The 22,898-nt window shown below is 45.5% G+C and overlaps 1 protein-coding gene across 1 annotated transcript in view; it reads right to left on the minus strand.

Moving 5' to 3' along the window:
* The window catches only part of LOC120039812 (piezo-type mechanosensitive ion channel component 2-like), a 175,871-nt gene that overhangs the window by 104,104 nt on the left and 48,869 nt on the right, over positions 1 to 22,898 (minus strand). The window contains 4 exon segments of the mRNA XM_038985183.1: positions 456 to 617; positions 3,216 to 3,429; positions 6,160 to 6,379; positions 14,327 to 14,480. Of these exon segments, the coding sequence (XP_038841111.1) occupies positions 456 to 617; positions 3,216 to 3,429; positions 6,160 to 6,379; positions 14,327 to 14,480 (750 nt within the window).

Genomic DNA, 22,898 nt, shown 5'->3' on the forward strand with positions numbered 1-22,898 from the left:
ATACCAGGGTGTTACCTTCCTCTATAGGTTCCTGGAGCCAGAGGCGTATGAGAGATACCAGGGTGTTACCTACCTCTATGGGTTCCTGGAGCCAGAGACGTATGAGAGTGGCCAGGGTGTTACCTACCTCTAAAGGTTCCTGGAGCCAGAGGCGTATGAGAGATACCAGGATGTTACCTACCTCTATAGGTTCCTGGAGCCAGAGGCGTATGAGAGATACCAGGGTGTTACCTACCTCTATGGGTTCCTGGAGCCAGAGACGTATGAGAGATACCAGGGTGTTACCTACCTCTATAGGTTCCTGGAGCCAGAGACGTATGAGAGATACCAGGGTGTTACCTACCTCTATAGGTTCCTGGAGCCAGAGACGTATGAGAGATACCAGGGTGTTACCTACCTCTATGGGTTCCTGGAGCCAGAGACGTATGAGAGATACCAGGATGTTACCTACCTCTATAGGTTCCTGGAGCCAGAGACGTATGAGAGTGGCCAGGGTGTAGTACAGCAGCAGCAGCATAAGGGGGTTAACAAAGTGGTGCCAGGCCAGCTTAGGGTTAACTATCATCCTCCATGTAGAGGAACAGTCAGTCTGGATGATGGATGAGATGCCGAACAGACTGGAGTGAGAGGGAGGGGGGAGGGAGAGGGGGGAGAGAGACAGAGAGAGATATTATTGAACATGCAGCACCTCGATATATAAAGGTTACATACATTTGCGGTATAGTTGAGGCAATTTTAAATGCACCATTTTATTTGTAAAGACTAAAAGTTACAGAAAATGTAAAGCACTGTGTAATATTTTTTGCATTTGGCGCCCTGCAATTCTAGCGGTTGTTTAGGAAAGTGATCCCGTAAAAGGGATCCGTAGCTGAGAGAAGTTAATGTGAGTCTGGAAGGAGAGTTTACAGTCTAACCAGACACCTAGGTATTTGTAATTGTCCACATATTCTAAGTCAGAACCGTCCAGAGTAGTGATGCTGGACGGGCGGGCAGGTGCGGGCAGCGATCGGTTGAAGAGCATGCATTTGGTTTTACTTGCGTTTAAGAGCAGTTTGAGGCCATGGAAGGAGTGTTGTATGGCGTTGAAGTTCATCTGGAGGTTAATTAACACAGTGTCCAAAGAAGGGCCAGAAGTATACAGAATGGTGTCGTCTGCGTAGAGGTGGATCAGAGAATCACCAGCAGCAAGAGCGACGTCATTGATGTATACAGAGAAAACAGTTGGCCCGAGAATTTAACCCTGTGGCACACCATAGAGTCTGCCAGAGGTCCGGACAACAGGCCCTCCGATTTGACACACTGAACTCTGTCTGAGAAGTAGTTGGTGAACCAGGCGAGGCAGTCATTTGAGAAACCAAGGCTGTTGAGTCAGTCTGCCGATAAGAATGTGGTGATTGACAGAGTCGAAAGCCTTGGCCAGGTCGATGAATACAGCTGCACAGTATTGTCTCTTATCGATGGCGGTTATGATATCGTTTAGGACCTTGAGCGTGGCTGAGGTGCACCCATGACCAGCTAGGAAACTAGATTGCATTGCGGAGAAGGTAAGGTGAGATTCGAAACGGTCGGTGATCTGTTTGTTAACTTGGCTTTCGAAGACCTAAGAAAGGCAGGGTAGGATGGATATAGGTCTGTAACAGTTTGGGTCTAGAGTGTCTCCCCCTTTGAAGAGGGAGACGACCGCGGCAGCTTTCCAATCTTTGGGAATCTCAGACGATACGAAAGAGAGGTTGAACAGGCTAGTAATAGGGGTTGCAACAATTTCAGCTGATAATTTTAGAAATAGAGGGTCCAGATTGTCTAGCCCAGCTGATTTGTAGGGGTCCAGATTTTGTAGCTCTTTCAGAACATCAGCTATCTGGATTTGGGTGAAGGAGAAATGGGGGAGGCTTGGGCAAGTTGCAGTGGGGGGTGCAGGGCTGTTGACCAGGGGTAGGTGGAAAGCATTCCCAGCCGTAGAAAAATGCTTATTGAAATGCTCAATTATAGTGGATTTATCGGTGGTGACAGAGTTTCCTATCCTCAGTGCAGTGGGCAGCTGGGAGGAGGTGCTTATTCTCCATGGACTTTACAGTGTCCCAAAACTTTTTGGAGCTTGTGCTGCAGGATGCAAATTTCTGTTTGAAAAAGCTAGCCTTAGCTTTCCTAACTGTGTATATTGTATATTAGTGTATATTAATTTGTGTATATTAGTTCCTGACTTCCCTGAAAAGTTGCATATCGCGGGGGCTATTTGATGCTAATGCCGTACGCCACAGGATGTTTTTGTGTCAAGGGCAGTCAGGTCTGGAGTGAACCACGGGCTATATCTGTTCCTGGTTCCATTTGTTTTGAATGGAGCATGCTTATTTAAGATGGTGAGGAAAGCACTTTTAAATAATAACCAGGCATCTTCTACTGACGGAATGAGGTCAATATCCTTCCAGGACACCCGGACCAGGTCGATTAGAAAGGCCTGCTCACTGAAGTGTTTTAGGGAGCGTTTGACAGTGATGAGGGGTGGTCGTTTGACCGCAGACCCATTACGGACGCAAGCAATGAGGCAGTGATCGCTGAGATCCTGGTTGAAGACATCAGAGATGTATTTGGAGGGCAGGTTGGCTAGGATGATATCTATGAGGGTGCCTGTGTTTACCTGGTAGGTTCATTGATAATGTAGGTAGCATTGTTAACAATCCAAGGTGGTGCTAATGCTTTCGGTAGGGTTTCTAACCATCCAAGGTGGTGCTAATACTATAGGTAGCGTTGCTAACCATCCACGGTGGTGCTAATGCTATAGGTAGCATGGCTAACCCTCCAAGGTGGTGCTAATGCTATAGGTAGTGTTGCTAACCATCCAAAGTGGAACTAATGCTATAGGTAGCATTTCTAACCATCCAAGGTGGTGCTAATGCTATAGGTAGCGTTGCTTACCATCCAAGGTGGTGCTAATAGGTAACATTGCTAACCATCCAAGGTGGTGCTAATGCTATAGGTAGCGATGCTAACCATCCAAGGTGGTGCTAATGCTATAGGTAGCGATGCTAACCATCCAAGGTGGTGCTAATGCTATAGGTAGCGATGCTAACAATCCAAGGTGGTGCACCCTGAAGTCATAGTAGCAACTGAAGATCTGTCTTCAAACAAATTTAGAACCATGGCAGCCTGGGTACATGTAGAGCAACTCACCTAACGCAGTCATTTAAAAAGGAAGAAAGTTCTTTCCAGTATCTAACCTGATGTAGCTGTCCTCCGGAGGGATGAACTCGTGGAAGAACTGGAACTGGTAGAGGTAAAGGATGACCAGGTGTCCAGCGCTGAATATGGCCATGAGGACACACATACAGCTGAAGATGAGGGTGTCGAAGGTGCGACAGAACGACCACCACGTACACAGGAACAGGAACATGGAGAAATAGACCGCCGACGTCAGGGAGGGCAGAATTATACCTTAAAAATACACATACATTTATAAATCAATTAATTAATCAATCAACCAATCAATAAATAGACTCCCGACGTCAGGGAGGGCAGAATTATACCTTAAAAATACACATACATTTATAAATCAATTCATTAATCAATCAACCAATCAATAAATAGACTGCCGACGTCAGGGAGGGCAGAATTATACCTTAAAAATACACATACATTTATAAATCAATTCATTAATCAATCAACCAATCAATAAATAGACTGCCGACGTCAGGGAGGGCATAATTATACCTTAAAAATACACGTACATTTATAAATCAATTCATTAATCAATCAACCAATCAATAAATAGACTGCCGACGTCAGGGAGGGCAGAATTATACCTTAAAAATACACATACATTTATAAATCAATTCATTAATCAATCAACCAATCAATAAGTAGACTGCCGACGTCAGGGAGGGCAGCATGATGGTGGAAACAGAACAAATAATAAGTATTCAGATATAACAGAGAGGACCGGAGGTTTATATACAGCAAGCTACGCTGTGGGTGAGATGTGAGTATTCAGATATAACAGAGAGGACCTGAAGTTTTTCCTGACCACCTGACCTGACTAAGAAAATCTCTGTGACCTATTTTCACTATCGTCAAATTTAATAAATATAATAACAGTCATAAAAAAGGATTGGGAAACAGTAAGATAGTTGGAGGCTGATTCTACAACTGAAACACACTGACCTGTTAGTCCTAGTAGTATGGTGACCACTGAAACACACTGACCTGTTAGTCCTAGTAGTATGGTGACCACTGAAACACACTGACCTGTTAGTCCTAGTAGTATGGTGACCACTGACCTGTTAGTCCTAGTAGTATGGTGACCACTGAAACACACTGACCTGTTAGTCCTAGTAGTATGGTGACCACTGACCTGTTAGTCCTAGTAGTATGGTGACCACTGATCTGTTAGTCCTAGTAGTATGGTGACCACTGAAACACACTGACCTGTTGGTCCTAGTAGTATGGTGACCACTGACCTGTTAGTCCTAGTAGTATGGTGACCACTGATCTGTTAGTCCTAGTAGTATGGTGACCACTGAAACACACTGACCTGTTGGTCCTAGTAGTATGGTGACCACTGAAACACACTGACCTGTTAGTTCTAGTAGTATGGTGACCACTGATCTGTTAGTTCTAGTAGTATGGTGACCACTGAAACACACTAACCTGTTAGTCCTAGTAGTATGGTGACCACTGACCTGTTAGTCCTAGTAGTATGGTGACCACTGAAACACACTGACCTGTTAGTCCTAGTAGTATGGTGACCACTGTAACACACTGACCTGTTAGTCCTAGTAGTATGGTGACCACTGACCTGTTAGTCCTAGTAGTATGGTGACCACTAAAACACACTGACCTGTTAGTCCTAGTAGTATGGTGACCACTGAAACACACTGACCTGTTAGCCCTAGTAGTATGGTGACCACTGACCTGTTAGTCCTAGTAGTATGGTGACCACTGAAACACACTGACCTGTTAGTCCTAGTAGTATGGTGACCACTGAAACACACTGACCTGTTAGTCCTAGTAGTATGGTGACCACTGACCTGTTAGTCCTAGTAGTATGGTGACCACTGAAACACACTGACCTGTTAGTCCTAGTAGTATGGTGACCACTGAAACACACTGACCTGTTAGTCCTAGTAGTATGGTGACCACTGAAACACACTGACCTGTTAGTCCTAGTAGTACGGTGACCACTGACCTGTTAGTCCTAGTAGTATGGTGACCACTAAAACACACTGACCTGTTAGTCCTAGTAGAATGGTGACCACTGACCTGTTAGTCCTAGTAGTATGGTGACCACTGACCTGTTAGTCCTAGTAGTATGGTGACCACTGACCTGTTAGTCCTAGTAGTATGGTGACCACTGACCTGTTAGTCCTAGTAGTATGGTGACCACTGAAACACACTGACCTGTTAGTCCTAGTAGTATGGTGACCACTGAAACACACTGACCTGTTAGTCCTAGTAGTATGGTGACCACTGAAACACACTAACCTGTTAGTCCTAGTAGTATGGTGACCACTGACCTGTTAGTCCTAGTAGTATGGTGACCACTGAAACACACTGACCTGTTAGTCCTAGTAGTATGGTGACCACTGAAACACACTGACCTGTTAGTTCTAGTAGTATGGTGACCACTGAAACACACTAACCTGTTAGTCCTAGTAGTATGGTGACCACTGACCTGTTAGTCCTAGTAGTATGGTGACCACTGAAACACACTGACCTGTTAGTCCTAGTAGTATGGTGACCACTGAAACACACTGACCTGTTAGTCCTAGTAGTATGGTGACCACTGAAACACACTGACCTGTTAGTCCTAGTAGTATGGTGACCACTGAAACACACTGACCTGTTAGTCCTAGTAGTATGGTGACCACTGAAACACACTGACCTGTTAGTCCTAGTAGTATGGTGACCACTGAAACACACTGACCTGTTAGTCCTAGTAGTATGGTGACCACTGAAACACACTGACCTGTTAGTCCTAGTAGTATGGTGACCACTGAAACACACTGACCTGTTAGTCCTAGTAGTATGGTGACCACTGAAACACACTGACCTGTTAGTCCTAGTAGTATGGTGACCACTGTAACACACTGACCTGTTAGTCCTAGTAGTATGGTGACCACTGACCTGTTAGTCCTAGTAGTATGGTGACCACTGAAACACACTGACCTGTTAGTCCTAGTAGTATGGTGACCACCACTTTCCCTGCGGTGGTGATCAGATTCCCAATGATCTCCTTCACTTTGGACGCCACAGCAGCGACGCGACCCAGAATCTTCATCTTGGTGCTCTCCTCTTCCTCCTCTTCTTCCTCCTTCTCTTCCTCCTCCTCATCTTCCTCCTCCTCCTCCATTTCTTCATCCTCCTCTTCTCCGGCCTCGTACCCAGCCTCAAAGTTTTCATCCATCAGGGCATTGTCATCAAGGCTAAGATTTTCCTCTTCCACCTGGTTGGTAGACAGAGAGTTCAAAGTTCACAGACAGTGTGCCTAAACGATTCAAAGCCAATCCAAAATGGATACATACTTGTTCCTGCAAAAACCAGCACCTGGTTCTAGACACACTGCAGTGCACAGGCGTATATTTTTGTATTTCTTTCAACAATTCAGTGTATAAAGAAAGGGATGGCCAAACCTCTTCATGGAGAACTACTGGTTAGAGGTGGCCAAACCTCTTCATGGAGAACTACTGGTTAGAGGTGGCCAAACATCTTCATGGAGAACTACTGGTTAGAGGTGGCCAAACCTCTTCATGGAGAACTACTGGTTAGAGGTGGCCAAACCTCTTCATGGAGAACTACTGGTTAGAGGTGGCCAAACCTCTTCATGGAGAACTACTGGTTAGAGGTGGCCAAACCTCCTCATGGAGAACTACTGGTTAGAGGTGGCCAAACCTCTTCATTGAGAACTACTGGTTAGAGGTGGCCAAACCTCTTCATGGAGGACTACTGTTTAGAGGTGGCCAAACCTCTTCATGGAGAACTACTGGTTAGAGGTGGCCAAATCTCTTCATGGAGAACTACTGGTTAGAGGTGGCCAAACCTCTTCATGGAGAACTACTGGTTAGAGGTGGCCAAACCTCCTCATGGAGAACTACTGGTTAGAGGTGGCCAAACCTCTTCATTGAGAACTACTGGTTAGAGGTGGCCAAACCTCTTCATGGAGGACTACTGTTTAGAGGTGGCCAAACCTCTTCATGGAGACCTACTGGTTAGAGGTGGCCAAATCTCTTCATGGAGAACTACTGGTTAGAGGTGGCCAAACCTCCTCATGGAGAACTACTGGTTAGAGGTGGCCAAACCTCTTCATGGATAACTACTGGTTAGAGGTGGCCAAACCTCCTCATGGAGAACTACTGGTTAGAGGTGGCCAAACCTCTTCATGGAGAACTACTGGTTAGAGGTGGCCTAACCTCCTCATGGAGAACTACTGGTTAGAGGTGGCCAAACCTCCTCATGGAGAACTACTGGTTAGAGGTGGCCAAACCTCCTCATGGAGAACTACTGGTTAGAGGTGGCCAAACCTCTTCATGGAGAACTACTGGTTAGAGGTGGCCAAACCTCTTCATGGAGGACTACTGTTTAGAGGTGGCCAAACCTCTTCATAGAGAACTACTGGTTAGAGGTGGCCAAACCTCTTCATGGAGAACTACTGGTTAGAGGTGGCCAAACCTCCTCATGGAGAACTACTGGTTAGAGGTGGCCAAACCTCCTCATGGAGAACTACTGGTTAGAGGTGGCCAAACCTCTTCATGGAGAACTACTGGTTAGAGGTGGCCAAACCTCTTCATGGAGAACTACTGGTTAGAGGTGGCCAAACCTCCTCATGGAGGACTACTGGTTAGAGGTGGCCAAACCTCCTCATGGAGAACTACTGGTTAGAGGTGGCCAAACCTCCTCATGGAGAACTACTGGTTAGAGGTGGCCAAACCTCCTCATGGAGAACTACTGGTTAGAGGTGGCCAAACCTCTTCATGGAGAACTACTGGTTAGAGGTGGCAAAACCTCTTCATGGAGGACTACTGGTTAGAGGTGGCCAAACCTCCTCATGGAGAACTACTGGTTAGAGGTGGCCAAACCTCTTCATGGAGAACTACTGGTTAGAGGTGGCCAAACCTCTTCATGGACAACTACTGGTTAGAGGTGGCCAAACCTCTTCATGGAGAACTACTGGTTAGAGGTGGCCAAACCTCCTCATGGAGAACTACTGGTTAGAGGTGGCCAAACCTCCTCATGGAGAACTACTGGTTAGAGGTGGCCAAACCTCTTCATGGAGAACTACTGGTTAGAGGTGGCCAAACCTCCTCATGGAGAACTACTGGTTAGAGGTGGCCAAACCTCCTAATGGAGAACTACTGGTTAGAGGTGGCCAAACCTCTTCATGGAGAACTACTGGTTAGAGGTGGCCAAACCTCCTCATGGAGAACTACTGGTTAGAGGTGGCCAAACCTCTTCATGGAGAACTACTGGTTAGAGGTGGCCAAACCTCTTCATGGAGAACTACTGGTTAGAGGTGGCCAAACCTCTTCATGGAGAACTACTGGTTAGAGGTGGCCAAACCTCTTCATGGAGAACTACTGGTTAGAGGTGGCCAAACCTCTTCATGGAGAACTACTGGTTAGAGGTGGCCAAACCTCCTCATGGAGGACTACTGGTTAGAGGTGGCCAAACCTCCTCATAGAGAACTACTGGTTAGAGGTGGCCAAACCTCCTCATGGAGAACTACTGGTTAGAGGTGGCCAAACCTCCTCATGGAGAACTACTGGTTAGAGGTGGCCAAACCTCTTCATGGAGAACTACTGGTTAGAGGTGGCCAAACCTCCTCATGGAGAACTACTGGTTAGAGGTGGCCAAACCTCTTCATGGAGAACTACTGGTTAGAGGTGGCCAAACCTCCTCATGGAGAACTACTGGTTAGAGGTGGCCAAACCTCTTCATGGAGAACTACTGGTTAGAGGTGGCCAACCCTCTTCATGGAGAACTACTGGTTAGAGGTGGCCAACCCTCTTCATGGAGAACTACTGGTTAGAGGTGGCCAAACCTCTTCATGGAGAACTACTGGTTAGAGGTGGCCAAACCTCTTCATGGAGAACTACTGGTTAGAGGTGGCCAGTAGTTCTCCAAGGGAGGGTCAATTGTGATGACATTTCTATATTTCTCAGTATTTTAGAACTAATTGCTTATTAATCTATACACTAAGTGTACAATTTTGGGGGGATTAAAAACAATGTTTCTTGCCCATGATGTATTTCTCAGAGTTATTAACCTCACAATAAGCCAGATTCAAGTAACTTATATTGTGGTGCTGAAACTTGAAGATGTTTAAACCAGACAGATTTTAGGGAAACACGTGTGAGCTTCTCTCGTTGGGTTAAACCACAGAAGAAGAGTAGACAGCAGTTAAAGCTTACGTTGTTCTGCGTCGGTAGGCCTACTCTGTCTGGGGTGGAAAGGTAGGCCTACTCTGTCTGGGGTGGAAAGGTAGGCCTACTCTGTCTGGGGTGGAAAGGTAGGCCTACTCTGTCTGGGGTGGAAAGGTAGGCCTACTCTGTCTGGGGTGGAAAGGTAGGCCTGCTCTGTCTGGGGTGAAAAGGTAGGCCTACTCTGTCTGGGGTGGAAAGGTAGGTCTACTCTGTCTGGGGTGGAAAGGTAGATCCTACTCTGTCTGGGGTGGAAAGGTAGGCCTACTCTGTCTGGGGTGGAAAGGTAGGTCTACTCTGTCTGGGGTGGAAAGGTAGGTCCTACTCTGTCTGGGGTGGAAAGGTAGGCCTACTCTGTCTGGGGTGGAAAGGTAGGTCTACTCTGTCTGGGGTGGAAAGGTAGGCCTGCTCTGTCTGGGGTGGAAAGGTAGGTCTACTCTGTCTGGGGTGGAAAGGTAGGTCTACTCTGTCTGGGGTGGAAAGGTAGGCCTACTCTGTCTGGGGTGGAAAGGTAGGTTCTACTCTGTCTGGGGTGGAAAGGTAGGCCTACTCTGTCTGGGGTGGAAAGGTAGGCCTACTCTGTCTGGGGTGGAAAGGTAGGTCTACTCTGTCTGGGGTGGAAAGGTAGGTCCTACTCTGTCTGGGGTGGAAAGGTAGGTCTACTCTGTCTGGGGTGGAAAGGTAGGTCTTCTCTGTCTGGGGTGGAAAGGTAGGCCTGCTCTGTCTGGGGTGGAAAGGTAGGTCTACTCTGTCTGGGGTGGAAAGGTAGGCCTACTCTGTCTGGGGTGGAAAGGTAGGTCCTACTCTGTCTGGGGTGGAAAGGTAGGTTCTACTCTGTCTGGGGTGGAAAGGTAGGCCTGCTCTGTCTGGGGTGGAAAGGTAGGCCTACTCTGTCTGGGGTGGAAAGGTAGGCCTACTCTGTCTGGGGTGGAAAGGTAGGTTCTACTCTGTCTGGGGTGGAAAGGTAGGCCTACTCTGTCTGGGGTGGAAAGGTAGGCCTGCTCTGTCTGGGGTGGAAAGGTAGGTCTACTCTGTCTGGGGTGGAAAGGTAGGTCCTACTCTGTCTGGGGTGGAAAGGTAGGTCTACTCTGTCTGGGGTGGAAAGGTAGGTCTTCTCTGTCTGGGGTGGAAAGGTAGGCCTGCTCTGTCTGGGGTGGAAAGGTAGGTCTACTCTGTCTGGGGTGGAAAGGTAGGTCTACTCTGACTGGGGTGGAAAGGTAGGTCCTACTCTGTCTGGGGTGGAAAGGTAGGTATACTCTGTCTGGGGTGGAAAGGTAGGTTCTACTCTGTCTGGGGTGGAAAGGTAGGCCTACTCTGTCTGGGGTGGAAAGGTAGGTCCTACTCTGTCTGGGGTGGAAAGGTAGGCCTACTCTGTCTGGGGTGGAAAGGTAGGCCTACTCTGTCTGGGGTGGAAAGGTAGGTCTACTCTGTCTGGGGTGGAAAGGTAGGTCCTACTCTGTCTGGGATGGAAAGGTAGACCCTACTCTGTCTGGGGTGGAAAGGTAGGCCCTACTCTGTCTGGGGTGGAAAGGTAGGCCCTACTCTGTCTGGGGTGGAAAGGTAGGTCCTACTCTGTCTGGGGTGGAAAGGTAGTTCCTACTCTGTCTGGGGTGGAAAGGTAGGCCTGCTCTGTCTGGGGTGGAAAGGTAGGCCTGCTCTGTCTGGGGTGGAAAGGTAGGCCTGCTCTGTCTGGGGTGGAAAGGTAGGCCTACTCTGTCTGGGGTGGAAAGGTAGGTCTACTCTGTCTGGGGTAGAAAGGTTGGCCTACTATGTCTGAGGTGGAAAGGTAGGTCCTACTCTGTCTGGGGTGGAAAGGTAGGCCCTGCTCTGTCTGGGGTGGAATGGTAGGCCTACTCTGTCTGGGGTGGAAAGGTAGGTCTACTCTGTCTGGGGTGGAAAGGTAGATCTACTCTGTCTGGGGTGGAAAGGTAGGCCTGCTCTGTCTGGGGTGGAAAGGTAGGCCTGCTCTGTCTGGGGTGGAAAGGTAGGCCTTCTCTGTCTGGGGTAGAAAGGTAGGTCTACTCTGTCTGGGGTGGAAAGGTAGGTCTACTCTGTCTGGGGTGGAAAGGTAGGTCTACTCTGTCTGGGGTGGAAAGGTAGGTCCTACTCTGTCTGGGGTGGAAAGGTAGGTCTACTCTGTCTGGGGTGGAAAGGTAGGTCTACTCTGTCTGGGGTGGAAAGGTAGGTCCTACTCTGTCTGGGGTGGAAAGGTAGGTCCTACTCTGTCTGGGGTAGAAAGGTTGGCCTACTATGTCTGGGGTGGAAAGGTAGGTCCTACTCTGTCTGGGGTGGAAAGGTAGGTCCTACTCTGTCTGGGGTGGAAAGGTAGGCCTACTCTGTCTGGGGTGGAAAGGTAGGCCTGCTCTGTCTGGGGTGGAAAGGTTGGCCTGCTCACTTTACCTGCTTTGAGGATAATACAGTGCCACCGTCGCGGCCCGCTAACAAGGACTGTCCACCCCCCCCTTCTCCGTGGCCGACGTGAGTAAAACATTTAAACGTGTTAAACCACGCAAGGCTGCCGGCCCAGACGGCATCCCTAGCCGTGTCCTCAGAGCATGTGCAAACAAGCTGGCTGGTGTGTTTACGGACATATTCAATCTCTCCCTATCCCAGTCTGCTGTCCCCACATGCTTCAAGATGGCTACCATTGTTCCTGTACCCAAGAAGGCAAAGATAACTAAACTAAATGACTACCGCCCCATAGTATAGATTACTTGTTAGATATTACTGCACTGTCGGGAACTAGAAGCACAAGCATTTCGCTACACTCGCATTAACTTCATTGGGATAGGGGGTGCTGTTGTCACTTTTTCTGGAAATCGTGTAATTTTTAAACGGCTTCCTACTCAATTCTTGCTCGTACAATATGCATATTATTATTATTATTGGATAGAAAACAGTCTCTAGTTTCTATAGCCGTTGAAATTTTGTCTCTGAGTGGAACAGAACTCATTCTACAGCAATTTCCCTGACATGGAGTCAGATTTCACACATTTTGGCCCCTGATCTGGAGTCAGTTTAAAGGCCACTGTTATTGCTATGAGTATACGGACACTGCTTACGTCTTCCCCTGGATGCCTTTACGTGATGACGCTTTGAATGGTGTCGATTGCGCAATCACAGCCAGTATAAAACAAAAAAACGTGTAGGTAGGAACTCTTTTCCAGATGCGCCGGACGCGCGGTGGACACCGACCTGCTCTTTTTCCAAGCATTAGTGTAGCCAGTAATATTTCTCCGGTCATATTTTTACTCGTTATAGGAGTTAAAAACATCATAAGGTAGTTAATTTAAACCGTTTTATAGCAATTTATATCCGTTTAGTGCGATTTTGGGACATTTATTTCTGAGACACTTTGAAGCGCCGGGCACGTTTCCAGTTCATGCTGAACGCAGTGGGCATTTCCACATGGCAAGAGGACAGCTTTCGACCAAAAGACGATTAGACCCAAGAAAGGATTCTTTGCCCAAGATTCTGATGGAAGAACAGCTCAAAGTAGGAACAATTTATTATGATAAATCGTGTTTCTGTCGAAAAATGTTAATGGCTTATGACGCCATCTTGTTAGACGTAGCTTCGCTTGGCGCAAACTGTATTGAAAAGTAAGGATAATTTAAAAAATGTAAATCAGCGATTGTATTAAGAATTAAATTGTCTATCAATCGCTGTCCACCCTATATTTTTTAGTCACGTTTATGAGTATTTATGTATACGACTAGATCACTGTCTAATATGGCGCACGACATTTTCTGACCAGCTGGGCTACTTTTCTCATTGTCTAACCATGATTTTGGTGGCTAAATATGCACATTTTCGAACAAACTGTATATGTATGTTGTAATGTGATGTTACAGGAGTGTCATCTGAAGAATTCTGAGAAGGTTAGTGAAAAAATTAATATATTTTGGCGATGTTTACGTTATCGCTCTCTTTGGCTAGAATCAATGCTGGGGTAATGTTTGCACATGTGCTATGCTAATATAACGATTTATTGTGTTTTCGCTGTAAGACACTTAGAAAATCTGAAATATTGTCTGTATTCACAGGATCTGTGTCTTTAGATTAGTGTATGCTGTGTATTTTTACGAAATGTTTGATGATTAGTAATTAGGTAAACACGTTGCTCTATGTATTTATTCTAGTCCATTTGTGACGGTGGGTGCAATTGTAAACTATGATATCTACCTGAAATATGCACATTTTTCTAACAAAACCTATCCTATACCATAAATATGTTATCAGACTGTCATCTGATGAGGTTTTTTCTTGGTTAGTGGCTATCAATATCTTAGTTTAGCCGAATTGGTGATAGCTACTGGTGTTGGTGGACAAAGAAAAGATGGTGTCTTATGCTAATGTGTTTAGCTAATAGATTTACATATTGTGTCTTCCCTGTAAAACATTTTAAAAATCGGACATGTTGGCTGGATTCACACGATCTGTATCTTTCATTAGCTGTATTGGACTTGTTAATGTGTGAAAGTTAAATATTTTAAAAAAATATTTTTTTTGAATTTCGCGCTCTGCCTTTTCAGTGGAATGTGGGAGGAGTGCCGCTAGCGGCACCCCAGTCCTAGACAGGTTAACATCTGCTAACCATGTGTATGTAACCAATAAAATTTGATTTAATTTGATTTGATAAGGTTTAATAAACCTTTAAAGCATGCAGGTATTTCATAACCAATTCATAACATTTGTGAAGTAATTGTTGTGATGATAAATGAATGGTAATAAAAGGAAATAAACAGAAAAATATAAGGTTTTATTGTTATAAATATTTTCATTAGAGTTCAACTTCAGTTTAATAAATGGAGGAAAACTAAAAGTGTGTGTGAGTGAGTGTGTGTGTGTGTGTATGTGTGTGTGTGTGTGTGTGTGAGTGTGAGTGTGTGTGTGTGAGTACGTGTCCCTCCACTCACCCCTTCCTCCGGTTCGAAGTCGTAAACCATGTCCTCTGGTGGTCTCTTTTGGACCAGACTGTGACACAGCAGCCAGCAGGCCAGACCAGTGAAAAACATCCCTACGTCAGGGAGGAACACACGAATACCGTTCCCTGCATCTGCACCTATCACACTGGACACAGAGAGGCAGACAGAAACAGATGAGACTTGTGGTGGCACAAATACCGTTCCCTGCATCTGCACCTATCACACTGGACACAGAGAGGCAGACAGAAACAGATGAGACTTGTGGTGGCATTTTTCTGCTTTACCAAATGAGGAGAGTTACAAACTACACACCAGTCAGAGTTATACTTAAATTACTTCTTTAATAATAATAAGAGCTTTGCAATAGCCTTTGACTTTCAATGATGCGCTATCTCTAATGAACCATAGAAAAGTGACTACAGAAAATTACAAAGATCTTTTATTGCCAAGATACACCCCTCTCAACCCACATGACGAACCACAGATCTTAGGAACTCTTCACAAAGAAATACTTTTTCTTGAGAAAGGAGTATCCCTTAGCCAGATAACATTCGCTATTAATTATCGTTAAGTTTGGTCCCTCAGACGAGGTTCTAATCTCGTTCCTGGTACTTCATAGCACAAAAACACCAACTCATCCAATGGCATATATCAATTATCAACTCTAGATACTCCCATCTCAAGTAAACCCCCTCATGACCCCACTCCTGGACAAGCTCACTGAGGGGAGTGAGCCTCTAGGTCATACACTATCCCAGCATCAGAGAGGACATACAATGGTTCCAGACACTGCCATACACCTCCCCCCAATGGGAAAAGGAGGGTGTGACTGGCGCACAGACATTGTGGAGACAAGTAATTGGTTCCCCATTCTTCTTGACGCACGGATCCCTTTAGCGGGATCATTCTCATCAACAACCGCTGAATTGCAGAGCGCCAAAATATTTACATTTATGAAATCACAAGTGCAATATAGCAAAACACAGCTTAGCTTGTTGTTAATCCACCTGTCGTGTCAGATTTTGAAAATATGCTTAACAGCGAAAGCAATCCAAGCGTTTGTGTGAGTTTATCGATCACTAGACAAAACATTAAGAACACCTAGCAGCAATGTAGATTGGTCACAAAAGTCAGAAAAGCCATAAAATGAATCGCTTACCTTTGATGATCTTCGGATGTTTGCACTCACGAGACTCCCAGTTACACAATAAATGTTCCTTTTGTTCGATAAAGATTATTTTTATATCAAAAAAACAGGTCATCAAGGCTTGACTAAAATTCCAATAGTATCCGTAGAGTTCGAAGAAACATGTCAAACGTTTTTAATAATCAGTCCTCAGGTTGTTTTTAACATAAACAATCGATAATATTTCAACCGGACTGTAAACTATTCAATACTGGAGAGAAAGAAAATGTCTAGCTACCAGTGTTGCGCGCATGAACTAATGGAAGGACATCGGCCATCCACTGACGCGATTTGATAAATCTCGCAAATTTTTCAGAATAAAAGCTTGAAACTATGTCTAAAGACTGTTCACACCCTGAGGAAGCCACAGGAAAAGGAATCTGGTTGATAATCCTTTAAATGGACGAAAGGCAGGCAATGGAACAGTGATTTTTCAAAATAAGAGTCACTTCCGGGTTGGATTTCCTCAGGTTTTCGCCTGCAAAATCAGTTATGTTATACTCACAGACAATATTTTGACAGTTTTGGAAACTTTACAGTGTTTTCTATCCTACTCTGTCAATTATATGCATATTCTATCATCTGGACCTGAGAAATAGGCAGCTTACAATGGGAACGTTATTTTTCCAAACATAAAAATTCACGCCATCCCTTCACATGGTTTAAGAATAGGTAAAGACACATTCAAATATGAAGACAATGTTCCATTCTGTCCTCTTCCCTTTCTGATATTCTGCATAGCACCAGGGACATGTGAAAGACAAGCCTGACCTCTCCCCTCTCTGGGCCCCAAGTGACTGAGCCCCAGCTGAGAAGGGAAAGGTGCAACTGCCAACACTATAGTCCACAAGGATACATTCTAATGACAAGTATCTCACATAAGCATAATATGCAAATAAAACGTCTATGTTACCCAACTAATTCTGATTCATCCGCCACAGACTTACCGTTGTTACAGTACAATCAAACCTACACAGATCACACATTAGATAGACATACAGACAGTACAGTCATACCTACACAGATCACACTGTAGACAGACACACAGACAGTTGAGTCATACCTACACAGATCACACTGTAGACAGACACACAGACAGTTGAGACATACCTACACAGATCACACTGTAGACAGACACACAGACAGTACAGTCATACCTACACAGATCACACTGTAGACAGACACACAGACAGTTGAGACATACCTACACAGATCACACTGTAGACAGACACACAGACAGTACAGTCATACCTACACAGATCACACTGTAGACAGACACACAGACAGTACAGTCATACCTACACAGATCACACTGTAGACAGACACACAGACAGTACAGTCATACCTACACAGGCCACACTGTAGACAGACACACAGACAGTTGAGTCATACCTACACAGATCACACTGTAGACAGACACACAGACAGTACAGTCATACCTACACAGATCACACTGTAGACAGACACACAGACAGTACAGTCATACCTACACAGATCACACTGTAGACAGACACACAGACAGTACAGTCATACCTACACAGGCCACACTGTAGACAGACACACAGACAGTTGAGTCATACCTACACAGATCACACTGTAGACAGACACACAGACAGTTGAGTCATACCTACACAGATCACACTGTAGACAGACACACAGACAGTTGAGTCATACCTACACAGATCACACTGTAGACAGACACACAGACAGTTGAGTCATACCTACACAGATCACACTGTAGACAGACACACAGACAGTACAGTCATACCTACACATACAGTATCACACTGGACACAGAGAGACAGAGAGAGACAGATGAGAGTTACTGTTGTTACTCTTCATTACAACCTCTCTGGGACATGGAGACAGCTCAGTAGGTTCATGGATATAATATACAGTGCGTTCGGACAGTATTCAGACCCCTTGACTTTTTCCACATTTTGTTACGTTCCAGCCTTATTCTAAACTGAATGAAAAATACTCATCAATCTACACACAATACCCCATAATGACATCACAATACCCCATAATGACATCACAATACCCCATAATGACAAAAAAAAGGTTTTTAGAAATGCTTGCAAATTAATAAATAAAAAAAATGAAATATCATATTTTGCTTAGGGTTGTTGTGCTGTTGGAAGTTGAACCTTCACACCAGTCTGAGGTCCTGAGCGCTCTGGAGCAGGTTTTCATCAAGGATCTCGCTATACTTTGCTATGTTCATTTTCCCCCTCAATCCTAGTTTCCCAGTCCCTGCCACTTAACAACATCCCCACAGCATGATGCTGCCACCACCATGCTTCACCGTAGGGATGGTGCCAGGTTTCCTCCAGACGTGACGTTTGGCATTCAGAGTTCAATCTTGGTTTCATCAGACCAGATAATCTTGTTTCTCATGGTCTGAGAGTCTTTTAGGTGCCTTTTGGTAAACTTCAAGCGGGCTGTCATGTGTCTTTTACTGAGGAGTGGCTTCCGTCTGGCCACTCTACCATAAAGGCCTGATTGGTGGAGTGCTGCAGAGATGGTTGTCCTTCTGGAAGGTTCTCCCATCTCCACAGAGGAACTCTGGAGCTCTGTCAGAGTAACCATCGAGTTCTTGGTCACCTCCCTGATCAAGGCCCTTCTCCTCCGACTGCTCAGTTTGGCAGGACGGCCGGCTCTAGGAAGAGTCTTGGTGGTTCCAAACTTCTTCCATTTAAGAATGATGGAGGCCACTGTGTTCTTGGGGACCTTTGTTGGGTTCTGAACAAACAGAGTAAAACTCACAGACAACTTAAAAAAGCTCAAACCAAGTTTATTCACCCACTGGGTCAAACAGCTGCAAAGACAAAGACATGATTACACAAACACATATTTTTATATCCTCCTACTAGGAGGAGTCCACTCCTTGCACATCTAGACAGCCAATACATCTCTGTTGCTAGTCAGGAACATAATGGGTTCCTCTCACTGGTGTAGTCATGGCCCTGCCTCATGCTAGAACCTTCGTGGGCAAGTATAATTAAGTATAAGTGTATAATAGGACTGTTGCTTCTCACTTTGTCTGACCTGACCTCGGCCCGAATTCCTCACTCCTCCCTAATTCACGGCTGTCCTACCTTATCAGTGACTGTTGCCTTTTTAACAATAACGTGTTTGACAGAATGCTTGACTTTCTGCACTCCCTCTTGTCTCAGTAACTTTCCATACGCCTAGTTCTTATCCACCCTCCGTTGACCCCAACACATACATTCCATATACATGTACAGTAATCAATAAGTTCTACTATGGTAACATGAATATGTATATTTCAAGCTAGAATCCAACACTTTCAATCCTGCAGAATTTGTTTTGGTACCCTTCCACAGATCTGTCCCTCGACACAATCCTGTCTCGGAGCTCTACGGGCAATTCCTTCGACCTCATGGCTTGGTTTTTGCTCTGACATGCACTGTCAACTGTGGGACCTTATATAGACAGGTGTGTGTCTTTCCAAATCATGTCCAATCAATTGAATTTACCACAGGTGGACTCCAATCAAGTTGTAGAAACATCTCAAGGATGATCAATGGAAACAGGATGCACCTGAGCTCAATGTTGAGTGTCATACCAAAGTGTATGAATACCTATGTAAATAAGGTATTTCAGTTTTTTTTATTTTCAAAATGTTCAAACATTTCTAAAAACCTGTTTTTGCTTTGTCATTATGGGGTATTGTGATGTCATTATGGGGTATTGTGACATCATTATGGGGTATTGTGACATCATTATGGGGTATTGTGATGTCAAAACCAAGCGGTGACGCAGCCTGTCAAGATGCGCTCGATGGTGCAGCTGTAGAACTTTTTGAGGATCCGATGGCCCATGCCAAATCTTTTCAGCCTCCTGAGGGGGAAGAGGCGCTGTCATGCCCTCTTCATAACTGTGAGGGTGTGTGTGGACCACGTTAAGTTCTTAGTGATGTGGACACCAAGGAACTTGAAGCTCTCAACCCGCTCCACTACAACACGGTCGATGTGGATGGAGGAGGGCTCTCCCGTCTTTCTCCTGTAGTCCACAATTAGTTCCTTGGCCTTACCAACATTGAGGGAGAGGTTGTTGTCATGGTTCCACACTCCACAGTCTCTGACCTAATCCCTGTAGGCTGTCTCATCGCTGTCTGTGGTCTGGCCTACCACTGCCGTGTCGTCAGCAAACTTGATGGTTGTGTTGGAGTTGTGCGTCGCCACTCAGTCATGGATGAACAGGGAGTACAGGATGGGACTAAGCACACACCCCTGAGGGGCCCCGTGTTGAGGATCAGCGTGGCATATGTGTTGCTACCTACCCTACCTAACCCGGAGGTGTTATTGCTTACCCTCACCACCATGGGCCGGCCCATCAGGAAGTCCAGGATCCAATTGCAGTGGGAGGTGTTCATTCCCAGGGTCCCGAGCTTGGTGATGACCTTGGAGGGGACTATGGTGTTGAACGCTGAGCTGCAGTCAATGAACCGGAGTCATATGTGGATCTGTTGAGGCAGCATGCGAATTGGAGTGGGTCCAGGGTATCTGGGATGATGTGTGTCATGACCACCCTTTCAAAGCACTTCATACTTACAGTTGCTACAGAGCAATAGGCATTTAGGCAGGTTACCTTGGAGTTCTTGGGGACAGTGACAATGGTGGTCAGCTTGAAAGGTGTTGGGATTACAGACTGGGACAAAGAGAGATTGAAAACGTCTGTGAAGTCACTTGCCAGCTGGTCTGTGCATGCTTTGAGAACGTGCCCTAGTATTCTATCTGGCCTGGAGGCCTTGCTGTTTACTCACATCGGCCACAGAGAGCGAGATCTCACAGTCATCCGGAACAACAGGGGCTTTCATGCAAGACTTGGTGCTGTTTTCCTTGACGCGAGTATAAAAGGCATTTAGCTCGTTTGGAAGGCCGAGTCACTGGGCATCTCACGGCTGGGTTTCCCTATGTAGTCCGTTATCGTCTGTAAGCCACATACAACACGCATTGTAGCTGATGAAAATAAGATTCCACCTTCCTCCTATATTCTAATTTTTCCTGTTTGATGTCTAGTTGGAGGTCATAGCGCTTACTTGTATGCATCCGTTTTTCCCGTTCCTTGTAAGCGGTAACTCTACCCTTTAGCCCAGCACTGATATTTTCTGTAACGCATGGTTTTTGGTTTGGGTACTTTAGTATAGTCACTGTGTGGACGATGTCGTCGATGCACTCGTTGATGACCGATGTGGTAAACTCCACAATGCTATTGGATGAATCGCAGAACATATCCCAGTCTGTACTAGCAAAGCAGTCGTGTAGCCTCGCGTCTACTTCATCTGACCACTTCTGTACTGAGCGCACTGGTACTTCCTGTTTTAGCTTTTGTTTGTAAACAGGAAGCAGGAGGTTAGAGTCGTGGTCAGATTTGCCTGTTATGCATTTCTATGTGTAGAATAAAAGCGGCCTGGAGTTTTAGCGCCCGCTAGTGGTGCAGGAGACAGGTTGGTAGAAATGAGGTCGGATGGTTTTAAGTCTCCCCTCGTTAAAGTCTGTGTGCGTTCTTGTTTTGTTTATGGCTCAATACAGTTCGTTGAGTCGCCAGAGTGGCGTTGGAGAAATGTAGAAAGCCTTGATAATTACGGATGAGAACTCTCTTAGTAGATTCAAAAAAAAGGTCTGCAGCTTAGCATGAGGTATTCTATATCAGGTGAGCAAAATCTTAAGATTTCCTTCAAACTGGAAGCAGCGCACCAGTTGTTGTTTATTAAAAGGCACACCCCTCCCTCGTACTGGAAGCAGCGCACCAGTTGTTGTTTATTAAAAGGCACACCCCTCCCTCGTTGGACTAGCCCGAGGCCTTCGTTGTCTGATCGTGCCACTTCATGGAGAAACCACTGAGTTCTATGTTCACAGATTCAGTTTCTCTACAAAACATGACCTTTCCATGACATAGACTGACCAGGTGAATCCAGGTGAAAACTATGATCTCTTATATATATATCACTTGTTAATCTCTCTGGGATACGCAAGCGTCCCACATGGCCAACATCCAGTAAAAATGCAGAGCGACAAATTCAAATAAATTACTATAAAAAATGTAACTTTCATGAAATCACACATGCAATACACCAAATTAAAGCTACACTTGTTGTGAATCCAGCCAACGTGACAGATTTCAAAAAGGCTGTACGACAAAAGCACACCAAACGATTATGTTAGGTCAGTACATAGTCACAGAAAAACACAGCCATTTTTCCAGCCAAAGAGAGAAGTCACAAAAAAACAGAAATAGAGACAAAATGAATCACTAACCTTTGATGATCTTCATCAGATGACACTCATAGGACTTCATGTTACACAATACATGTATGTTTTGTTCGATAAAGTTCATATTTATATCCAAAACTCTCAGTTTACATTGGCGCGTTACGTTCAGTAATGTTTTGCTTCCAAAACATCCGGTGATTTTGCATAGAGCCACATCAATTTACAGAAATACTCATTATAAATGTTGAGGAAAATACACGTGTTATGCATGGAACTTCAGATAAACTTCTCCTTAATGCAACCGCTGTTGTCACGTTCCTGACCTGTTTTCTGTTAGTTTTTGTATGTGTTAGTTGGTCAGGACGTGAGTTTGGGTGGGCAGTCTATGTTTTCTGTTTCTATGTTGGTTTTGGGTACCTGATATGGTTCTCAATTAGAGGCAGGTGGTTATCATCTCCTCTGATTGAGAATCATATTAAGGTAGGTGTTTTCACTTTGTTTGTCGTGGGTGGTTGTCTCCTGTGTCAGTGTCTGTATGTTACGCCACACGGGACTGTTTTCGGTTTTGTTTGTTCGTTCGTTTTATGTAGTCAGTTTTCCTGTTATTGCGTTCTTCGTGTTTCATGTAAGTTCGTCGTCCAGGTCTGTCTACATCGTTTATTTGTTTTGTTAATTATTCAAGTGTAGTTCGTTTTTTCGTCTTGTTTAAATAAATCATGTCATCACACAACGCTGCATTTTGGTTCAATCCCTGCTCCTCCTCTTCGGATGAAGAGGAGGAGGAAAGCCGTTACAGAACCACCCACCAATCCAGAACCAAGCAGCGTAAGTTCGAGCAGTGGCCTACTAAACAGGAGTCTTGGACATGGGAAGAAGTCTTGGAGGGAAAAGGACACTGGGCACATATTGGGGAATATCGCCGCGCTCGTGAGGAGATGGAGGCAGCGAGAGCCCAAGAGCGGTGGTATGAGGAGGCAGCAAGGAGACGTGGCTGGAAGCCGGAGAATCAAGCTCAAGACCGGAGATATGAAGGTACGCGGCTAGCAAGGAAGCCCGAGAAGAAACCCCAAAAATTTCTTGGGGGGGGGGCTAAGAGGTAGTGGGCCAAGGGCAGGTAGGAGACCTGCGCCCACTT

The sequence above is a fragment of the Salvelinus namaycush genome, unplaced genomic scaffold (assembly GCF_016432855.1).
Source record: "Salvelinus namaycush isolate Seneca unplaced genomic scaffold, SaNama_1.0 Scaffold301, whole genome shotgun sequence".
Taxonomy (NCBI): domain Eukaryota; kingdom Metazoa; phylum Chordata; class Actinopteri; order Salmoniformes; family Salmonidae; genus Salvelinus; species Salvelinus namaycush.